The 19236-nt window shown below is 33.7% G+C and overlaps 1 protein-coding gene across 2 annotated transcripts; it reads left to right on the top strand.

Annotated features, from left to right (window-relative positions):
* Nucleotides 1–5655: 5655 nt before the first annotated feature.
* Nucleotides 5656–10449, top strand: LOC106755815 (probable terpene synthase 2). Of its 2 annotated transcripts, XM_014638029.2 has the most exons (8): nucleotides 5656–5824; nucleotides 5948–6233; nucleotides 8060–8293; nucleotides 8384–8435; nucleotides 8542–8757; nucleotides 8827–8965; nucleotides 9358–9603; nucleotides 10091–10449. In XM_014638029.2, the coding sequence occupies exons 1-8, from the start codon at nucleotides 5699–5701 to the stop codon at nucleotides 10382–10384; spliced, it is 1593 nt and encodes a 530-aa protein (XP_014493515.1). In that variant the 5' UTR covers nucleotides 5656–5698; the 3' UTR covers nucleotides 10385–10449. The 2 variants fall into 2 exon arrangements, with proteins under 2 accessions (XP_014493515.1, XP_014493514.1); XM_014638028.2 differs by having other exon boundaries at nucleotides 5657–5824; nucleotides 8060–8435.
* Nucleotides 10450–19236: the final 8787 nt, after the last annotated feature.

The following is a 19236-nucleotide window of genomic DNA, read 5'->3' as shown; positions in this document are numbered from 1 at the left end:
TTTTTAGCATTATTACGCCTATTTTGCATTGTTTTGTAGCTATTTTGATGAAATGAAGAATGGAGCTGAAGATAAAGGTCGTAGACTCAAGAAAAGAGAAGAAAAGTGAAGATTTGAAGAGTCGACGCACCGCCCGGCGGCCAATTGCACCGCTGAGCGGCCTAGGTCAAGGAGTAGGCACTGGCGTTGGCACTGGGCGGTTTTGGAGGAAACTGCCGGGCAGCACACTTATTCTGCCGGGCAGTGGTCCGTTGAGCCTGGGCCTGTTTTGTGCTGCGCTCCTCACCTATAAATACCCCTATTTCGAGTTCAGAGTCATTCTTTTGACAGGGGAGAATGGCCAGACCTAATTTTGCTCTCTAGAGAGGATCTCTTGGATGCTTAGGCTCCTTTTCATCTTTTCTAGGTTTTGCTTTTCCATTCTTCTTCCATTTTTCATCTAGTTTCACCATGTCTATGGTGAACTAAACCCTTTTGTTGTTGGGGGAAACAATGTAATCTTTTGATACTCTCTTATATTGAAAGTCTTGATTATTTATATGGTTTCCATATGATTGATTGTTAATTGTTGGGTTCTCATCTGTGCTTAAGGCCTTTATAGTTTAACTCATTCGGTAACTGATGTTTGTCTTTATTGATACGGGGACGTACAGTAATGTCATGAACTGGTGAGTAATTCCTTGATTTTGCAATACCACCTAGGGATAGGGGTAGGACGATCAATTGCGTTTAACTTCTACTCTATAATGCGGTATTAATTGCTAGGGGAGGCTAGGGATAGCAAGCCAGTAGTTAATATTAGGCTCTTTTTGCCAAGGGATCAGGTTAAGGGTAGGCTAAGAAAGTTGCATGACAATTAATTAATCAAACTAATAATTCAAGAGGAGTAGATAAGAGAGAGCAGATAATGATGAAATTGTAAACCCCCAACAACTCCATTCATCCATTGTTTTCTTTTGTTAATTGAATCAATCTCTTTTGCATGTTAATATTTTTGTTCTCAAATCAATTTATTAATTATTTTTATTTTCAAGTCTTATTATTTTAATTCACGTGAACGAGAAAGCCTTTCGAGTCTCTTGGGAAGAACGATATTGGGTTACTCCAATTATATTACTTGAACGATTTGGTACGCTTGTCAATCCGTCAACACCAATCTTCTTGAATATTCTCTTTCAAAGCTTTTAGCAGCATTAAGTCTTTAGTGGTGGCTTGTGCATAGTTTCCTCCTCTACCCATAAGTATATAGGCAATGGTATAGATATCCATTCTTTCATCTTTCTTCATCCCACCAGTTTTATAGTTTGAATGATCTCTGCAGTCATTTGCATTTCTCAGACAGTTCTAGTATTCAGTAAACTTGTTGAACCCTTCTATTCGTAGATGGCATTTTTCACCACCAATTCTTAATCCTCCAATAGTGCTCCAGACATCATTGGTCAGTTTGATGTCAACTCCCTTTACACGAGAAGAGAGGACGTCATCCACAAATTTCAGGTTGCAGTAGAAGACCTTTACTAAATCCGGATACCAGGGACTCGCCATTTCGACAAGTTGTTTTAAGCCCTGACACTTAATCCATCTCTGAAATAGAAATCCTTCATTTCTGAAAAACTTCAACTTTAGGAATTTATGCATCACCAAATTTATGCGTCCAACAATCTAGATATTTTGACTACGCATCATCATCGCTTATCGAGCCGTTTAAATCAGATACTCTTCTAGAATTTCTTGAAGCGATGGTTTTAAACCGCCTTCTCGGCGTAGAGCTTGAAGCCATTGCAATTTGAAGATGAGTGAAGATTCTCTTAGAAGGAATGAGGATAGTGGAGTATCAGATCAATTAGGATGAATGTAGTAACCCATGATTATCAAGGTTTCAGTATATTTAATTCGGATGAATAATTCGGAGGTAAAACATTTTGTTTGATTTTCGCACCAAAATGAAATTTTAAATTTCATACATAGTCAGCAAACCTATAGTCAGTCGAATACCTAAAGATTTTAGTTCACAGGGTGTACAACTACTAATCGAATGAATTATTAACATAGTCGACTATGACACATTAAAAAAAACATAGTTTCAGATTCAAACAATCAATCAACTAGACAATCAATTCAAGCATGATGTTCAATCAATCACATAATCACAACCAATCAAATCAGGCATAATGTAGTAGATTAATACAATGTTACCAGTTGTAGATACTCAAGATTTTTTATGTATTCCGTAATTGATTCATCCTTGAGATCAACTGCATCTGCAATATAACCTGCAAAACAATTTCAGTTTTGGTTGCTGGTACCCATTTAACTTTGGGTCCATGATTGTCAGTCCTTGTTACTTGTTCCTTTGGTATCCAAACATATAATCCTTTAGGAACAAAAACATTTTTGTAATAGCAATTTTTAACAGTATGACCAACACAATTACAATAGAAACATGCATTTCTAGCAGGTTTACTTAAATCGGTAAATTTCCTAGTATTGGTTCTGTTAGATTGAGCTTAGTAACCAATTCCTTGTCTATAAATTGCTCTACCAGATGATTTTAAAACAACATTGAAATTGTCTCTACCTTGAGTAAACTTAGCTAGCGAGCTAGTCAAGTAACAATTTTGATTTTAACATTCTTAGCAGATAACAAAGCTTCTTTTAATTCTTTTTCTAATTTCTCATTATCAGCAACAAGGTTATTAATTCTATACTCATAATCTCTTCTTTCAGAGTTTAGTCGATTAACCTTATACTGTAGTCGCATTGCTTCAGCATGTAGTTCTCTGAATGTATCTTGCAGCAGATCATATTTGACTTCCACTGGTTCATTTGAAATGTCTGCATCATTGTCATAATCGTCCCATGTAACTCCAGTCATGTAGCATATGTTGGATTATTCTTGTTGATCAGCATCTTCATCACTTGAGCTTTCAGAGTCTGAGTACTCCTAAGCAATGTATGCACCTTTTCTTTTCATGTTTCTGCTTTGAGGAAATCTCTTCTTTCCTTTCTGCTTCGGCTTTAGATTAGGACAATCAGGCTTGATGTGACCTTCTTTCCCACATTCATAGCACTGGACAACATTTGTACTGAAGCTTTTCTTTTTGTCTTGACCTGCAAGGTTAGTCAGTTGATTATCATTATTTAACAGTCGACTAAATTTCCTTACCATCAAGGTAATCAATTCTTTCTCGTCCATGTCCGTTTCTGAGTTGTTCTTGCTTGTAGCCTTCAGAGCAATGGACTTCTTTTCTTCAATCTCCTTTTCATCCTTTAGTCTGCCAAGTTCCAATTCATGTTCACGTAACTTGCCAAACAAGGTAGCCATGTTCATCGTTGTGAGATCTTTGGATTTAGATATTGCTGTGACTTTTGGTTGCCAATTTCTATCAAGACTTTTCAATATCTTGATATTGATCTCTTCTTTTTCAAATACCTTCCTGAGAGCCATGAGATGATTTACTATGTGAGTCAATCGTTTTTGCACATCATAGATGTTTTCACCAACTTTCATTCTGAACAATTCATACTTTTGTATCAAAGAATTCTTTCTTGCTCTCTTTACTTCATTTGTGCCTTCATGAGTTACCTCTAGGACATCCCACATTTCCTTTGCAGTCTTGCATTGAGATATCCTGAAAAATTCATCAAAAGTTAGTGTAGAGGCAATAATATTTTTAGCTTTAACATCATATTGAGCCTTTCTATTTTCATCAGCAGTCCACTTAGTAAAAGGTTTCAAAATAGTTTTATCATCAAAAGGTCCATTTAATGTGAACTCCAAAAATTCCTTTGTCTTGCGATTTAAGAACGATTTGCATTCTAATTTTCAAAAACAGATAATTTTCGCCAACAAACAGAGGTGGTCTGTTTGTTGAAGCACCTTCACCAAAAGTTTGAAAATTTGAAGCCATCCCCAGGTTTATATAGTCGAATCAAAGAAAAACAGAGTCGACTAGTTTTTCAAATATCTTATGAAAACCAGCTCTGGTGCTAATTGTTGGAAAACAGGTAGGCTTCTTTACACACCAAGAGGATGGGTGAATTGGTGATGTTTCAAAAATGTGTTCTTTTCGCAATCTTGCAAACAAAGTATAAAACTTTTTAAAGTTTCTTGAAATGTAAGCAATCAGAAAATGTATGCAGCGGAAAAAACGTAGTAGACTGCGTTAGAAATAGGTCGACTATAATGTAAAAGATAAGGGATAGAGAAATTCAAACACAAGCTTTCATACTGGTTCGGCCAACAATGCCTACATCCAGTGTCCTTCCACCTGGAAGCAAATGCACCAAGTCATCAATGCTCAACTAATTTTTAAAAATATAGCCGTTAGAGTGCAAGAGCATAATAGAATTCCAAATCAAACAACAAATACAGTCGAATATGTAAACTACATAGTCGACATCAACCATGTAAAACATTTTGAAATTCTTTTCTTCTCAAAATTACACACAGCACTGATCCTCAAAATCTGCACAAAGACTTTAGCATAGTCGAATGCATTTACTATGTAATCGACTGTACTAGAACTTTGTCACATAGTTAAAAGTTCATAAAAGTGCTTGTGTTTTTGAGCTTTAAAACATGTGCAGTAAAAGATTTTAAATGATGCAAAGCACATAACACATAAAGCATATAAACACGTTCCAGATATATATCAAACAATCAGCATTGGAACATGTAACACATTTCAAACATGTTCAACCGATATAACAGTTAAAATGTATAAGAACATGTAATCACAACAAACAACATATGCATGTTATTAAGCAATGTGTTGTCATCATAAAAAACTAGATTGATATAGAAATTGTGTTGTCAACCATATCAACAAGTACATAATGATTCTGTTACATTATATTTGCTCAGAAATGGATGATATTGTTTTATGTTTCATATTTCATTTTCAGAAACAACTTTTTAAATTTGAACAACAGAAATGATGCATATTGTTGTTTTTTTCATCAATGATCGGATGATTTTGGGATGCACAATATGTAAGTCTATATGTGGTCTGAAATTATTATGTAGGTTTGTTTGTGCTTGAACATTTTATGCAGGTATGTGTGGTTAGATGACAAATACAAATGACTTTGTATTTTTCTGGATGTTACCGAAAGCTTTACCAAAGACTTCGCCCTTCGATAATTACCGAAGGGCAAAAGTCGTCAGTAATTATTAACGACAAGGGTATTACCGACGGCTTTTAGACCGTCGGTAATAGACCATTACCGACGGTTTCTGGCTACTATCCCTCGGAAACAGCCATATCTTTAATTTCACTCTTACATAATAACATTAGAATCTGAAAAAAAAAATCATTCTCACAAAAAATTAGAAATTTGAAAAATAATATAAATTTCATTCACCATTATAACAAATTGATCATAACGTAAAGAAAAAAACATTTGCCTCACATATGCCAAGAATAAATTATTGAGTGGAAAATGGTGACACCCACTATAACTTAATTAACATGTCGGTCTACATTACAACACAATTAGCATATAAGAAACCTGATGCGTTAAAGGTGACAAGAGATCATGATTCTCCTTCTGGCAAAACCGATAAGAAACTAGTGGTCGCGAAATCGGTAACTCAATATTTTTTATATTTTATTTTTTTAGACACCTGATTATTGTTGTTTATTAATAATTTTGTAGCCGAGGTAATATTGTATGCATACTACACAAAAAAACCATGTCTAATGGTGGCTTATCACTTCCAATTTCCGCTAGTGGTGAAAAACCTCCCTTTCGACCCACTGCAAATTTTCATCCCTCAGTTTGGGGCGATCGCTTCCTTTCCTCTGTTCCTTGTTCCGCTGTATTTCATTTGCACTTTTACTTTTTCAATTTCTTTAGCTAATTACATTTCCATATATTTAACATTTAGTCTATGTAGATAGAACGTATCATATGATGGACTTTTCAATACTACTTGATGCAGGAAAGTGATAGCTGTATTCAAGAAGCTAAACTATTAAAAGAGGACGTGAGGAAGAGACTTGTCTCACCGATTGATGATAACGATTTCTCTCTTAAATTGAACTTCATTGATTCAGTCCAACGTTTGGGTGTGTCTTACCATTTTGAGCACGAAATTGACGATGCTTTATGTCAAATTTATGACATTTCAACAAAGGACAATGATATCACAGTTCACTGTGATGATCTTTACCACACGGCTCTACTCTTTAGGCTGCTTAGACAACATGGATACCGCATTTCTTCAAGTACGTTTTCATGAGCATTTAACCAAATTTACTTTTCAAAGAACATTAACTTCTTGTTCAACTCACTACGACGGTATTAAATTTATTGTTTCAGTCTACTTCAGGGATGTCTTTATTTCTCCATATGAGTGTAGTCGAGTCTACTACATAGGATAAACAAGTCTAAACAAATTTAAATACTTTGTTCGAATAAAATTTTGATGCTTTTCTTGCACAGATGAATCAGAAATGAGTTAATAAAGTTCAAGTTGGTTGAAATAGACCGTGATGTAGGATGCATGTGTATGTATTTTTGTAAATAAAGAAAAAGAAACTAGATTATAAATTATAATAATTTTGATTACAAATTTAACTATTGAAAAAAACGTGGTCTGGGATGAGACAAACAAGTGGAATAAAATAATGAGCTTCTTTCCTAAAATAAAGATGAAGTTAAAATATATATAGGTAATAGAAAGACAAAAAGTAGACTACGATATGGCATTGGCGTGTTAATGCAAGTTTACCTTGGTTTGATATTTTAGGATTGAGAGAATCATTAGCTAAATATCTAAAATGAATATCTGAAATCAATTATTCTCAAAATACATACCTGTTTGGATCAGTACAAATTTCTGAGTCATCAAAACTTAACAATCTCAACCTCAAAATACATACCTTTTTTTTTTTTTTCACACAAACTAAGCGAAAATCCTGCACATGAGTATAGCATCGGTTGTCTAGCCATCCGAGGTAATAGGACTTTTTCAAAAAATGTCAGACAGCAAGGTTTGATCTGTGTGCAGAGGTATAGGCCTCGGATCTTATATTAATCGAGGCAATAGCACCATTCTATTTTGGGTTTGAAATTAATTGAGGTATATAGTTTTATACGTTTCGGTTTTAACCGAAGCCTGTATGACGAGTTAAAAATCACAATTTTTACTAGTGAAACTAGAATAAATAGGTTGAGATCAAATTACGACTTCTGAACAAGTGGTGTTCCATTAACATACAGACTTCAACAATTCGTAAATTCTATAGACGACTTTTGATTTAAATTTTCGGAATAAAAACCGTGTATCCCATGTGTAAGAGATTATCCATTAAAATTGAGAGAATTAATTTTAATTTCTGTTGTTTGGTTTGAAATTATAAGTGATCTATACCACATATGACTTATTTGTAAAATCTAATGACCTGAAGTTGTGGATGGAAAAAGATTTGTAACTTTTTTTCTTTTAAATCGTAAGTCCTGTATGTCATGTACGGTAACACTTATCAGATGTAACAACCACACCAAGGAGAATGTCATCCTTAAAACATTCCTTTTGTAGTTCTCGAATTTTACCTAGAATATGTATACACAACTTTTAATTTAAAACAAAAAACTGAAATTTGTTCCTCACAACTTCAATAAATCACCTCTTACACAGAAGTTCTCCATAAGGTACACGACTTCGGAATTTGAAAATTTAAATAAAAAGTCATCTTTGGAGTTCACGACTTCAATCAAATTTTTTGTTGGAGTTGTGTTTATAGAACAAAACTTATCAAAATATTATGTTTTTTATGAAGCTTCTCATTTTGATAATTTGTGTACAAAAGTACATTATATTAATAAAAATCAAATGTGAACTAAATAGTGTTTATTCTCTTTTAAATTATACAACACCTATTATTTGATCAAAACAATTTTCACTTTTAAGATTAGGTTTACAGGGTGACTCAAACCAACTTATACTCAAAGTTTGATATTATTGTGTAAGTCGATTGTGTGGTGGTATCCCTTGTAATAGTTATACAATTAATACCTTGAAATTAACACATGTTAATAAGTTAAACAGGTATATTTTGCAAATTCGAAGATCAAACTGGAAAGTTTAAGGAAAGTCTAGCCGATGATATTGAAGGAATGTTAAGCTTGTATGAAGCAGCTCAACTAAGATGTCATGGAGAAGAAGTACTTGAAGAAGCACATAATTTCAGTCTGGAACAATTAACTAAGTTTATAACCACCCAGTTAAGTTGTTCTCTTGTGGCACGAGTGCAACATACCCTAAGACAATCACTTCGCAAAGGTTTGCCTAGGTTGGAGGCAACATATTTTATGTCTTTCTACAAAGAATATCCCTCTCATGATGAAAAATTGCTAACATTTGCAAAAATAGATTTCAACAGGCTACAGGAGCTACATTTGAAAGAAGTCACCAGTCTAACCAAGTAATATCTTTCATAGGCATATTACCTTTCGTATTATAAATAAATAAATATCAGTGAAAGAATTTTGTTGTCTTTGGAATCTGAATGTTGTTTTTTTATGATTCAGATGGTGGGCTAGGGATTTAGATGTCTCAACCAATTTACCTTTTACAAGAGATAGGATCACAGAGTGTTGTTTTTGGAATTTAGGGGTGTACTTTGAGCCACAATATTCTAGATGGATGACAACAAAATTAACAGCTCTAGGCTCCCTCATTGATGACATGTATGATGCTTATGGAACCATAGAAGAACTTGAGCTATTCACCAATGCAGTTGAGAGGTTAGTAGTATATCAGTAGCTTAATTCTACCAATATATCATCTGAAGATAACTTTCTCAAGGCTAACAGGTGGGATATTTGTTGCTTGGCTGATCTCCCAAAATACATGCAATTATGCTATAAGGCAATTTTGGATGTATTTGATGAAATTGAGCTGGAGATGAGAAAGAAAGGAAAAGTATATTGCATCAAGTATGTCAAGAAAGAGGTAATTATAGTTTCATTAATTTTTCTTTTATTCCTTATTCAACTTATACTAATTATATCAAATATTCTTTTATATATTATTTTAATTTTTTAAAATATAAACTGAATATCTTTTTTCTAGCAAATTGAATCGTGGGGACTACAGAAAAATAGATATTTTCATGTGCAATTGTAAAAAAATCATTTTTCTTCTAATCACTTACCCTATTTAATGACCAAACGAGGAATTTGGATCTTTATATATATATATATATATATATATATATATATATATATATAAAAGTTTTCTAGTCCAAAACCTATATGAGATAGTGTTGACCATTTTTTTTCTTATTTCTAATGAATAGTGTGAAATATATTTCTCAATATTATAAATTTGTACTTTAATGCTAGATGAAAAGACTAGTCCAGAGTCACATGTCTGAGGCAAGGTGGTGCCATTCCAACCACACTCCAACAGTGGAGGAGTACATGCAAGTAAGAACAACGTCCGCTGGCTACCATCTGTTAATTACCACATCTTTCTTAGGAATGGAAGACACGACAGAGGAGGTCCTTATATGGGCAACGAATGAGCCAGTAATTATTACAGCTTCTGCAGTTATTGCTAGGATCATGGATGACATTGTTGGAGATGAGGTGAACCCTACACACTAATTAATTTCTATTAATTTAACTAAAATAAGAATGTGACAGTTTTCTATGGAACTACTTATGCAGACACCTAGTCCTAGAAAATATTGTCGAGAAGGCATAGTAATAATAGAATGGTACTTGTCCAAGTACTTTCTCAGTTAGGTTATAACTTTAAGAGATATAAAAAGTAAAATATAATACTTTGTACCGACTTTAAAATTAATATTTTTTAATCTCTGTTTTTATATTAGTTTTAAAATTAGTATAATATTTTTTTAATTCATATAAAGAAGATTTTTCTATACTATTGTGTGTATAACCCACTTATAAGTGATTTGAGTTTATAAGAAGAAACGTTTTCTTTATTTTATATGAAGAGTTGGAAATTGCAAATCTCTTAAGATTTTGTAAGAGAAAGACATAATAATAATTTTTCTAAGACCTTTATATATTGATTTTGTTTGGATTCTGTTTTGTTTTGTTTACGAAGTTTGAACAGGAGAGACAACATGTTGTTTCAAGCATTCAATGCTATATGAAGGAGCATAAAATGTCAAGGAAATGTGCCATTGAAGAACTTCGCAAGTTAGTTGACAATGCTTGGAAGGACATAAACGATGCATGCTTAACTCCTACTAAAGTACCAATGAAATTTCTTATGCGTGCGGTCAACTTTGCACGTGTGATTGACGTGCTTTACAAAGACGAGGATAACTATACAAATGCAGGAGGGATAATGAAAGATCACATTCAAACTTTATTACTTAAAAAGATGTATGTATAAATTAGAAGCTTTGGTCTTTGTTAATGATTGGTTTATTAATTATTGGTGATCAACTTTTTGTGTAACGGTCGGCTTGAAACTCCATGTTGCTTGCATATTCATTTTGGATTGTTCGACAAGCTTGTCAATGTATACGATTTGTCAAAACAAAATTTATGTCAATATAATTTCCTTTTAGAAATATTAAACATCACTTTGGACAAAAAAAATGCATTGTTTTTTTTTTTTTTCAAGATATAACAATTGAAGTAAGGTATAATACCTTTTTTGGTCCCAGTTTTGGTTGGGAATATTCCAAATGGTCTCCATTTTAATTTTTTGTTCAATCTAGTCCTAAAGAAATTAACTTGTGTTCAATTTAGTCATTTTTCTATTCAATGTAGTTCTAAAGAACTTAATTTGTGTTCAACTTAGTTCTTTCTACAAACTCCGTGAACCACAAACAAGTAAATTTCTGATATTAAATTTAGTCTATTGTCCTACCTTTAAGTACTTCGTGTCTCGATTGTCTAAGTTTCTGTAGGAAAGTAATCCTCATCGATCGGTTGTTAACCTGCAGAAGACACACTACTGCAGAATTGGCTTTTAACGTCACCCCTTAGTTTTAAAATGAGTATAATCTTTTTTTAATTCATATAAGAAGATTTTTCTATACTATTGTGTGTATAACCCTTTTATAAGTAACTTGAGTTTATAAGGAGAAACATTATCTCTATTTTATATGAAGAGTTGGAAATTGCAAAACTCTTAAGATTTTGGAGGAGAAAGACATAATTATAATTTTTCTAAAACCATTATATATTGATTTTGTTTGGATTCTGTTTTGTTTACGAAGTTCGAGCAGGAGAGACAGCATGTTGTTTCAAGCATTCAATGTTTTATGAAGGAGCATAAAATCTCAAGGAAATGTGCCATTGAAAGAGTACGTAGTTTAGTTGAGCATGCTTGGAAGGACATAAATGATGCATGCTTAGCTCCTACTCAAGTACCAATGAAATTTCTTATGCGTGCGGTCAACTTTGCACGTGTGATAGACGTGTTTTACAAAGACGAAGATAATTATACAAATGCAGAAGGGATGATGAAAGATCATATTCAAACTTTATTAGTTAAAAAGATGTCTCTATAAATTAGAAGCTTTGGTCTTTGTTAATGATTGGTTTATTAATTATTGGTGATCAACATTTTGTGTAACGGTCGGCTTGAAACTCCATGTTGCTTGCATATTCATTTTGGATTGTTTGACAAGCTGGTCAATGAATAAAGATTTGTCACAAGAAAATTTATGTCAATATAATTTCCTTCTAGAAATATTAAACATCACTTTGGACAATGAAAATGCATTTTCTTTTCAAGATATAACAATTGAAGTAAATATTTTCGGTTAAAAAGGATCAAAGGTCGATTGTCCTACTTTTAAGTGCTTCGTGCCTCGATTGTCCAATTTCTCCAAGAAAGTAATCCTCAACGATCAGTTGTTGACCTGCAGAAGACACCGTCGCTCAAGTCATATATGTTTCTAAATAAGGTCTTGATTTAATTTAGAAAAAAAGTGTTTTACCTCGACATTAATCGTATATTTATTATAGAGCTTATAGTAATCAAACCTATTAATTAATCATTAATACTTGCTAAAATACTTGTAAGCGACCCATTAATGATAGTTACGCTATTGATTAGTCTTTAACCACCTAAAACGGATGCCTAGACCGATCAGTTAGTCCTTATCGGGAGGGAGAGTATTATTGCAGCACCGACTGGCATACTCCATATAGTACACGGGTCCCCCAAGCCCCGAGCAACTCTCGTAAATTGTGAAGGAGTTTTACTCACGCCAGCTGTTCTCTATAACTGGCCGGGTGAAAAATGGCGTGAGAATGCAATTTTACCTGAGCAATTACCATCTAAAGTAATTGTTGATCATTGGACACATGGAATCGTGGGATTCGTACTCATTGAATGAGAAAAGTAGATCATCCCTAGCCATCAGATTTTAGTGTGATGAACGGTTTAGAATGAAACGTCGAAACCGTTTTTTTTGGGCTATAAATAAGAGGTAGGATCACCGTCATTGTCATGCTTTCCGTCATTTCTCTTTTCAACCGCTCATTCTACCTATCTCTTTCATGTAACAATGTTGTCTGCCATGTGGTCGTTCGATGAGTCCACTGGTGAAGAAGGTCAGGGGTATGCTAATAATGGACAAAGTTATCTTCGACAGTAAGGTCTTCGATCATATGCTCTGCTGGCAAGGGAGGTCAACAATTAGCACGGGGATCTACCGAAATTACTTCCTTCGCCGAGGTCATTGGTTCGTCCGAAGAAATGGAGGAGGAAGGAGAAGTAGAAATCAAGATTGATGCGGTCGGAGAGTGGGATGAAGTTACCTGTAAGACCCGTGAAATAAAAATATATTTTATTTTTATTTTTATAATTTCTGATATTAAATNTTTATATATGACATTTTACTAGATGATAAAAGTATTTAAGAAATATATGACAATTAATTAATAGTTTTTTTATTTTAATTTTTTGAAATGGAACGAAGAAAAAGATTTATAGAAATCTTCTTGCATCATATTTACTACAGGAAAGATGTGATTTATCGACAGTATATTATCGAAGGCTTTGAAGCCTTCGGTATTGGGATGATTATCGAAGGCTTTTGAGCTGTCGGTAACCTTCTCAGTGATTTAAATCCCAAATTGGGGTTTTTGTTCCCGATTTCATTTTTACTTCGTCGCTTTCGTCTAGGTTGTCTCTTTCTTCACATACTTCCCTCCCTTTCTTCACGCACTTCCCTCCTTTTCTTCACGGTCCCTCATTTTCTCGGTTAGTCACTAGTGGTGGTCCTTCACGGTGCGTGCTGGTGCTGGTTCGTCGTGGGTTGGTTGCTACGTTGAGGGGTTGTAGTTTCGAGGTTGAGGAACTTCGTTGGAGGGGCTAGTGGTGTCGTTGTCGTGCTCGTCAAGGGCTACCTTGGTTCAGGTAAGTTCCACAGAATTTCATTCACATTATCATGTTCATCAACCTAGAACCCTAAAGAAACCAAATTGTTGCCCTTGATTTTGCTTTAAGGGTTCAGAGTCATGTTCACATTATCATGTTCATCAGTGTCTTTAGATTTCGTAAGCCATTATGATGATGACTATTGGGACTGAACGAGCCATTATGATGGTTAGTATAATTTTAGACACCTGCGTGGGAAAGGGATAGTCAGAGTAACGAGGCCTAATATATTTTCTCATTTTCTTTTTATTTTACTCTCTCTTTTTTCTCTTTTTATTTTATATTTACAACATCTTTTCTTTAATATATTCCAATCGTGGACATAATCTGTTACTGATATCACTTTATTCTTCAAAACTAATGCATAAGGTAGGAATCTTAAATCTTTTAAACTAATATATTTACAATAATATTAGCAAGTATAATTATAAGATGAACATTACAATTAAGTGATAGTTAGAAAAAAGTAATGTACACATACTTTAAGTTGTATACTGTTTTACCTCTAGAACCATTTTCAAACTTGTACTTTGTAAGTACACAATAATTTGGTCAGACACAACCAAGTTAAGATGTTTGTTACTATTTAGTGATGAAGACTATGACATTCATGGCCATCTATTTTAATGGTTTACTTGTAGCGTCAATTCTAAACTGGAGTCTATTATACAGAGGTTTTTGAGTAAATCAATCATGCTTGGCAGTAGTTGTATGCTGAGTTCATTTAATTGTGCATTTGTTGAGTCAATTAGTTTGTTGTGTCATTCTGAAATCAAATTTTGCAGAAAAGTGTTTGTGAAACCTGTAGTGCATTGTATCACTCTCTGAAATTGAATTGCTTTATCTTACTTGTTGAATTGTTAGATATTAGGTGATGGAGGCATAATGGTAACTAGTAATTATATTTAAAACCTGCATTAGTTTAGATGATGTGGTTTTGAATGAATAGAATGTGAATCACTCAACTCAACTCGTATAACAAAATAGTAGGTCTCAGTTTGAGAAATTGTGATGCAATGCATGCTATATATAAAGGAACATAATGCTTATACGTGCTTAAGAAAACTACTAAACTTGGTGATAAATGGGTGCTTGAAAGAATTGAATAAATGGCTGAAATGGGTTATTATAAGCTTGGAGTTGAATGATTATACTTGTATGTGCTAAGATTGTTTATAAGCTCCCAAAACTGTTTAAGGATGACAAAAAATACCGTTTTAAGATTAAACACAAACATCCACTTCATTTATTCAGAAGAGAAATTTGCCATAATTCTTGAACCGCAAATAGCAAATATTATTTAAGTTTAACTCAACTTTGTACTTTTTATAAGATGATACTTACATATATAACTCTAGCATTTATATTAAGTAATTTGGGTCTGGTGGAAAATTCAAACTTTACTATGGCTGCCATTTTGGTCACTGTGACATATTTTGATGTTCCACTCGAACTTGTTTCTCCTTATTGTCTTACCCAGATGCTTGCACCTACTATATTAACAAAGGAGAAAAAGAGAGCAAAGTTTTAATTACTTTTGGTTCTTTATAAACAACATGCAAAAATTCTTTACTGGAAAATTTTAAATTTGTTATGATTTGATTATTATTTGTTATGTACTTAAGTGGTTAATAATTGTAAATTTACATTTATGAAGAATAAGTTGTAACAATTGTAGTTGACAGTTGCATGCTTCAAATTTGTTTATTCTTTGGTTCCCTATTTATATTTCCCTTATCCATTTCATTTTATATATTAGCTAATTCTAAATTACATGATTTTTTTGCTATTATTTTTATATCAAAATCAGAATTCTATTTTAATAGTTTTTGTGATCCTTTAATGCATACATTTGATGTACAACTCTAGTTTAGTGGATATTTCTTTGCTTTTTTTTTACTTATTTAACTGTGGTGTGAATGATGATGGCCAAATACTGAATGTTAAAAACTAAATTGCTCTTTTGTAGTATTTTATGGTTTCTTCTAATTATATTATATTGCCTGGACTCAGTTCTTGTTGGATTAAAGCGGGTCTTTGACAACAGGACCTCCAACCCAAGTTCAGTCTCCCTTTTAGGTGTGTGGTACGTACATGTTTGTCTTCTCACTCTCTTTTTGATTGGATATATGTTTTGTTGTTTCTCTTTTTGATTGGTACGTACATGTTGCAGTGTAGTCATCACTCTCCCTCAATGCAAAACAACCCTATTGTTCCTTTTTTTTAGCTCATTTTTCTACTGCTTGTTGGATGCTAGGAAAAATCACCTTCTTGTATGCCCTTTTATTCCCCATCTCATATATTAACATTCACTTCACAATTCTCTTTTTCTGGTGCAATTAAGCTTCCTACTCTTCTTATTCCCGTGCTGGTGCTGCTACTATATACGCTTAATAGTGTTATTAATATTGACCACTGAAATTTAATGAGTAGGTTTAGCACCAAAAAGTCTTCAGAACACCACAATTTGACACAAAAATTAGCACCAAATTAGCTGAAAAACTGCACCAGAAATGGTCACTGGACAGCACTTAAATTCTTCAACTCTGCACCAAAAAATTGACCCAAGATTGGTGGTTTTAAAAGTGAATTCATGCACAAGTGATTCTGACTCTTTGATAATACTTTCAGAATCTTTAATTCACTAAATTAAACTTGTTTGAACACTTAAAAAGTTCAAAATCAAACTCTACAACAAATTCACCCTTCTACTTCCCCATTTCATTAAAAAATAAGGTGTGAACATGCTATTTTGCACACAGGTGAATCTATCTTAAATTTGAATGTTGTAACAAGTTTAAATCAACATTTAGGACTTGTTTAAATTGCCAAATAGCAAAGAAACTACAGAAATCGAAATCAACACCTTGTTATGGCTAACAAGTACTCAAAAGCAAACAAGTAGCTAAAACTCAAATTTTGAGTAGTTAGAACCTAAAAAAGTTACTAAAAAGGTGAGAAATTTGTAATTCACCTAAAGTACACTAATTTTAACTCATGTTAATATCCTAATAAGTCTAAAGTATTCAAGTGAAGGTAGGAAACTATTCAAAAGCAAACCAATACCTAAAAGTCAAAGTTTGAGTAGTTTCAAACTAAAAAGTTCACTTAAAGGGTGACAAATTGCCAATTCACCTAAAGTAGAGTAATTATAAGTAATGTCAACATCTTAACATGCCTAAAGTAGTGGAATGAAGCTAGGAAAGTTGGCCCTCAGTAATTACCGAAGGTTTTTGCCCCTCGGTAATAGTAGCGACAACGTATTTACCGAGGGCTTTCTGACGGTCGTCGGGCCCTCGGTAATGGGTATTTAGCGACGACTTACGGCGTTTTCCGAGGGATTGTGGCCTTTTGTAATGCCCTTCATTACTAGATTAATGTGATATGATTGTCTTGATGGTTAACATGTTGAGTGCTCCTCGTTTCAAATCTCTTTCAAGGCTTTTTGACTTGCATTTTCTTGTTTGGGATTGTTTTATTTGGGTTTAATGATGGTGGGTTAGCTGGGACCCACAAGGGGGTGATTTTCTTTCCTACAAAGAGGTTTGATTGTTAAGTTTTGTTTGGTCATATTATTTTAATATTTTGGTTCTTGATAACGGTGTAAAAACCTTTATTTTCATTATTAAATATGATATCAAAACACACCCTTTGTGGCTTAGAATGAGCTTAAANACAAGTAAAACACTTAGTTGAGTCATGAGAGAGTCAAAAGTTGGTTTTAGAGATATTATGTTTGTGTTTTGCATTGTTTTGCAGGGTTTTGATGAGAATTGAAGATGGAAGTGAATTAGGACGAACTTAGACTCAAGAAGGAAGAAGAAAAAGGAAGAAAAGAAGAGTTTATGCACCGTTGAGCGGCCAAAAGAAGAGCGATTAGAGGCAAACCGCTCAGTGGTTAAACTGACCGTTGAGCTGTGGCGCAGCTAGAGGGAAACCGCTGAGCGGTTTAATTAGGTGCTGAGCGGTTATCTGTTTTTATTGGGCTTAAATTTTGTTACTTTTTTGGTCTATAAATAGACCCAGTGCGATTCAAATGTAATCTTTTGGCAGCAGAGACGTCCAGAGTAGTTCTACACACCTTGGAGGAGGTTCCTTGGATGCTTAGGCTCCAATCTACCAAATTTAGGGTTTATTCTTCCATTCTTTCATTATATTTCATCTAGATTCACCATGTCAATGGTGAACTAAACCCTAGGTTGTTAGGGAACAATGTAATCTTTTGAAACTCTCTTATATCAANATTCTTATCTTCTTTATATGCTTGCATATGCTTACTTTATCAATTGTTGGGTTCCTTACCTTTGCTTAATGTTTTTATCATTTAACTCATTCGGTAAATGTTGTTTGTCTTTATTGATACGGAGACGTACAATAATGTCATGAACTGGGGGGAATTCCTTGATTATGCTAATACTGCCTAGAGATAGGGGTAGGACGATCAATTGTATTTTGCTTCCATTTATCATGCATTATTAGTTACTAGGGGAGGCTAGAGATAGCAAGCCAGTAATTAGTAATAGGCTCTTTTCACCAAGAGATTGGGTTTAGATAGACTAAGAAATTTTGCATGACAATATGATAAATAAGTGAATTAGATAAGAAAAATAGATATAAGAGGGTGGATAAGATGAAATTGTAAACCCCAACAACTTCATTCATCCATAGTCTTTTCTAGCCAATCGATTCACTACATTTTGCATGTTTATTTTCGTCTTGCATACATAACCTAAATTGAATTCTTTTCTCAAGTCTTATGCGATCGCTTTACATGAAAGTTAAGGCCTAAGAGTCCTTTGGGAAACGATACTCGGAATTACCCGTTTTATATTACTTGATAATGATCTGGTACACTTGTCAAGGACTTAACAAGTTTTTGGCGCCGTTGCTGGGGACTCGTGATTTAACTTATCTAGTAGTGTAAATTGATTAAATTTGATTTGATTGTATATATTTTGTTTTTGTTTTTGTTTTATTTTATTTTTATATAAAAGTGCTACTAGGTTTTTGTTTCTTGTTCATGTAGGAGACTAGACATACTAGCAGCAAGAAAAATATGCAACCTCTTCTTGAAGGCTTGAGTGAAACAAGGGGAAGGAGAGTCAGACGCCCATCTAGGGATTTGTTTCTTTCTCCTGACAGATTATTATCACTTTCACCAGAACAAAGAGTAGAGGAGATGACAGCTGAGCAACCTCCTCCAAGACGCACTCTAGTAGATCAATCTAATGTTGTTTGCCCTTTCCATTCTAACAGCATAGCTATGCCAACAGACCATACGACTAACATGGTGATGAATCCAGCGCTTATCCATCTGGTGCAAGTGATGAGTCGATATTTTATTGATTTCACTTAGTTTATTGTGCTAGAATTAATCAGGGAATTGTGCTTAATTGTGCGGTATTTTCCCGTTTTTCCTAATTATGCTTAATTTGAACGGAAATTCTAATTTTAATTAATTTGAATTTTCTGAGCTAATTATTTGCATTATTATTTTCAGGGAAAAATTTTGGAAACACAATTTGGGACATTTGGAGGACACTAAATAATTCAAGACTCTTGTCATAGACATTTCAAATTTAATTATTTTGAAACTTAGTAGTCTAGATAGGTTTTTAATTAAATTTGTAAACATTGGGCTAATTTTTGACAAAACAAATAGTTTGAGCCCATTTAGGAAACATGACATGGCACCTAGGGTTTTGCAAAGAGGTGGACCCCACATCATTTTGAGGGGACTCTCGGCCTTGAATTAGGGGCAGCTTCACTTTGCAGACACACTGAATTCTCGGTAGAATTTTCTTTAGGGTTGCTGTAACGTTTTATAAAAAACCATGTTGATG

This window comes from Vigna radiata, chromosome 2, assembly GCF_000741045.1.
Source record: "Vigna radiata var. radiata cultivar VC1973A chromosome 2, Vradiata_ver6, whole genome shotgun sequence".
Lineage (NCBI taxonomy): Eukaryota > Viridiplantae > Streptophyta > Magnoliopsida > Fabales > Fabaceae > Vigna > Vigna radiata.
This window is presented reverse-complemented; position numbering and strand designations above follow the sequence as displayed.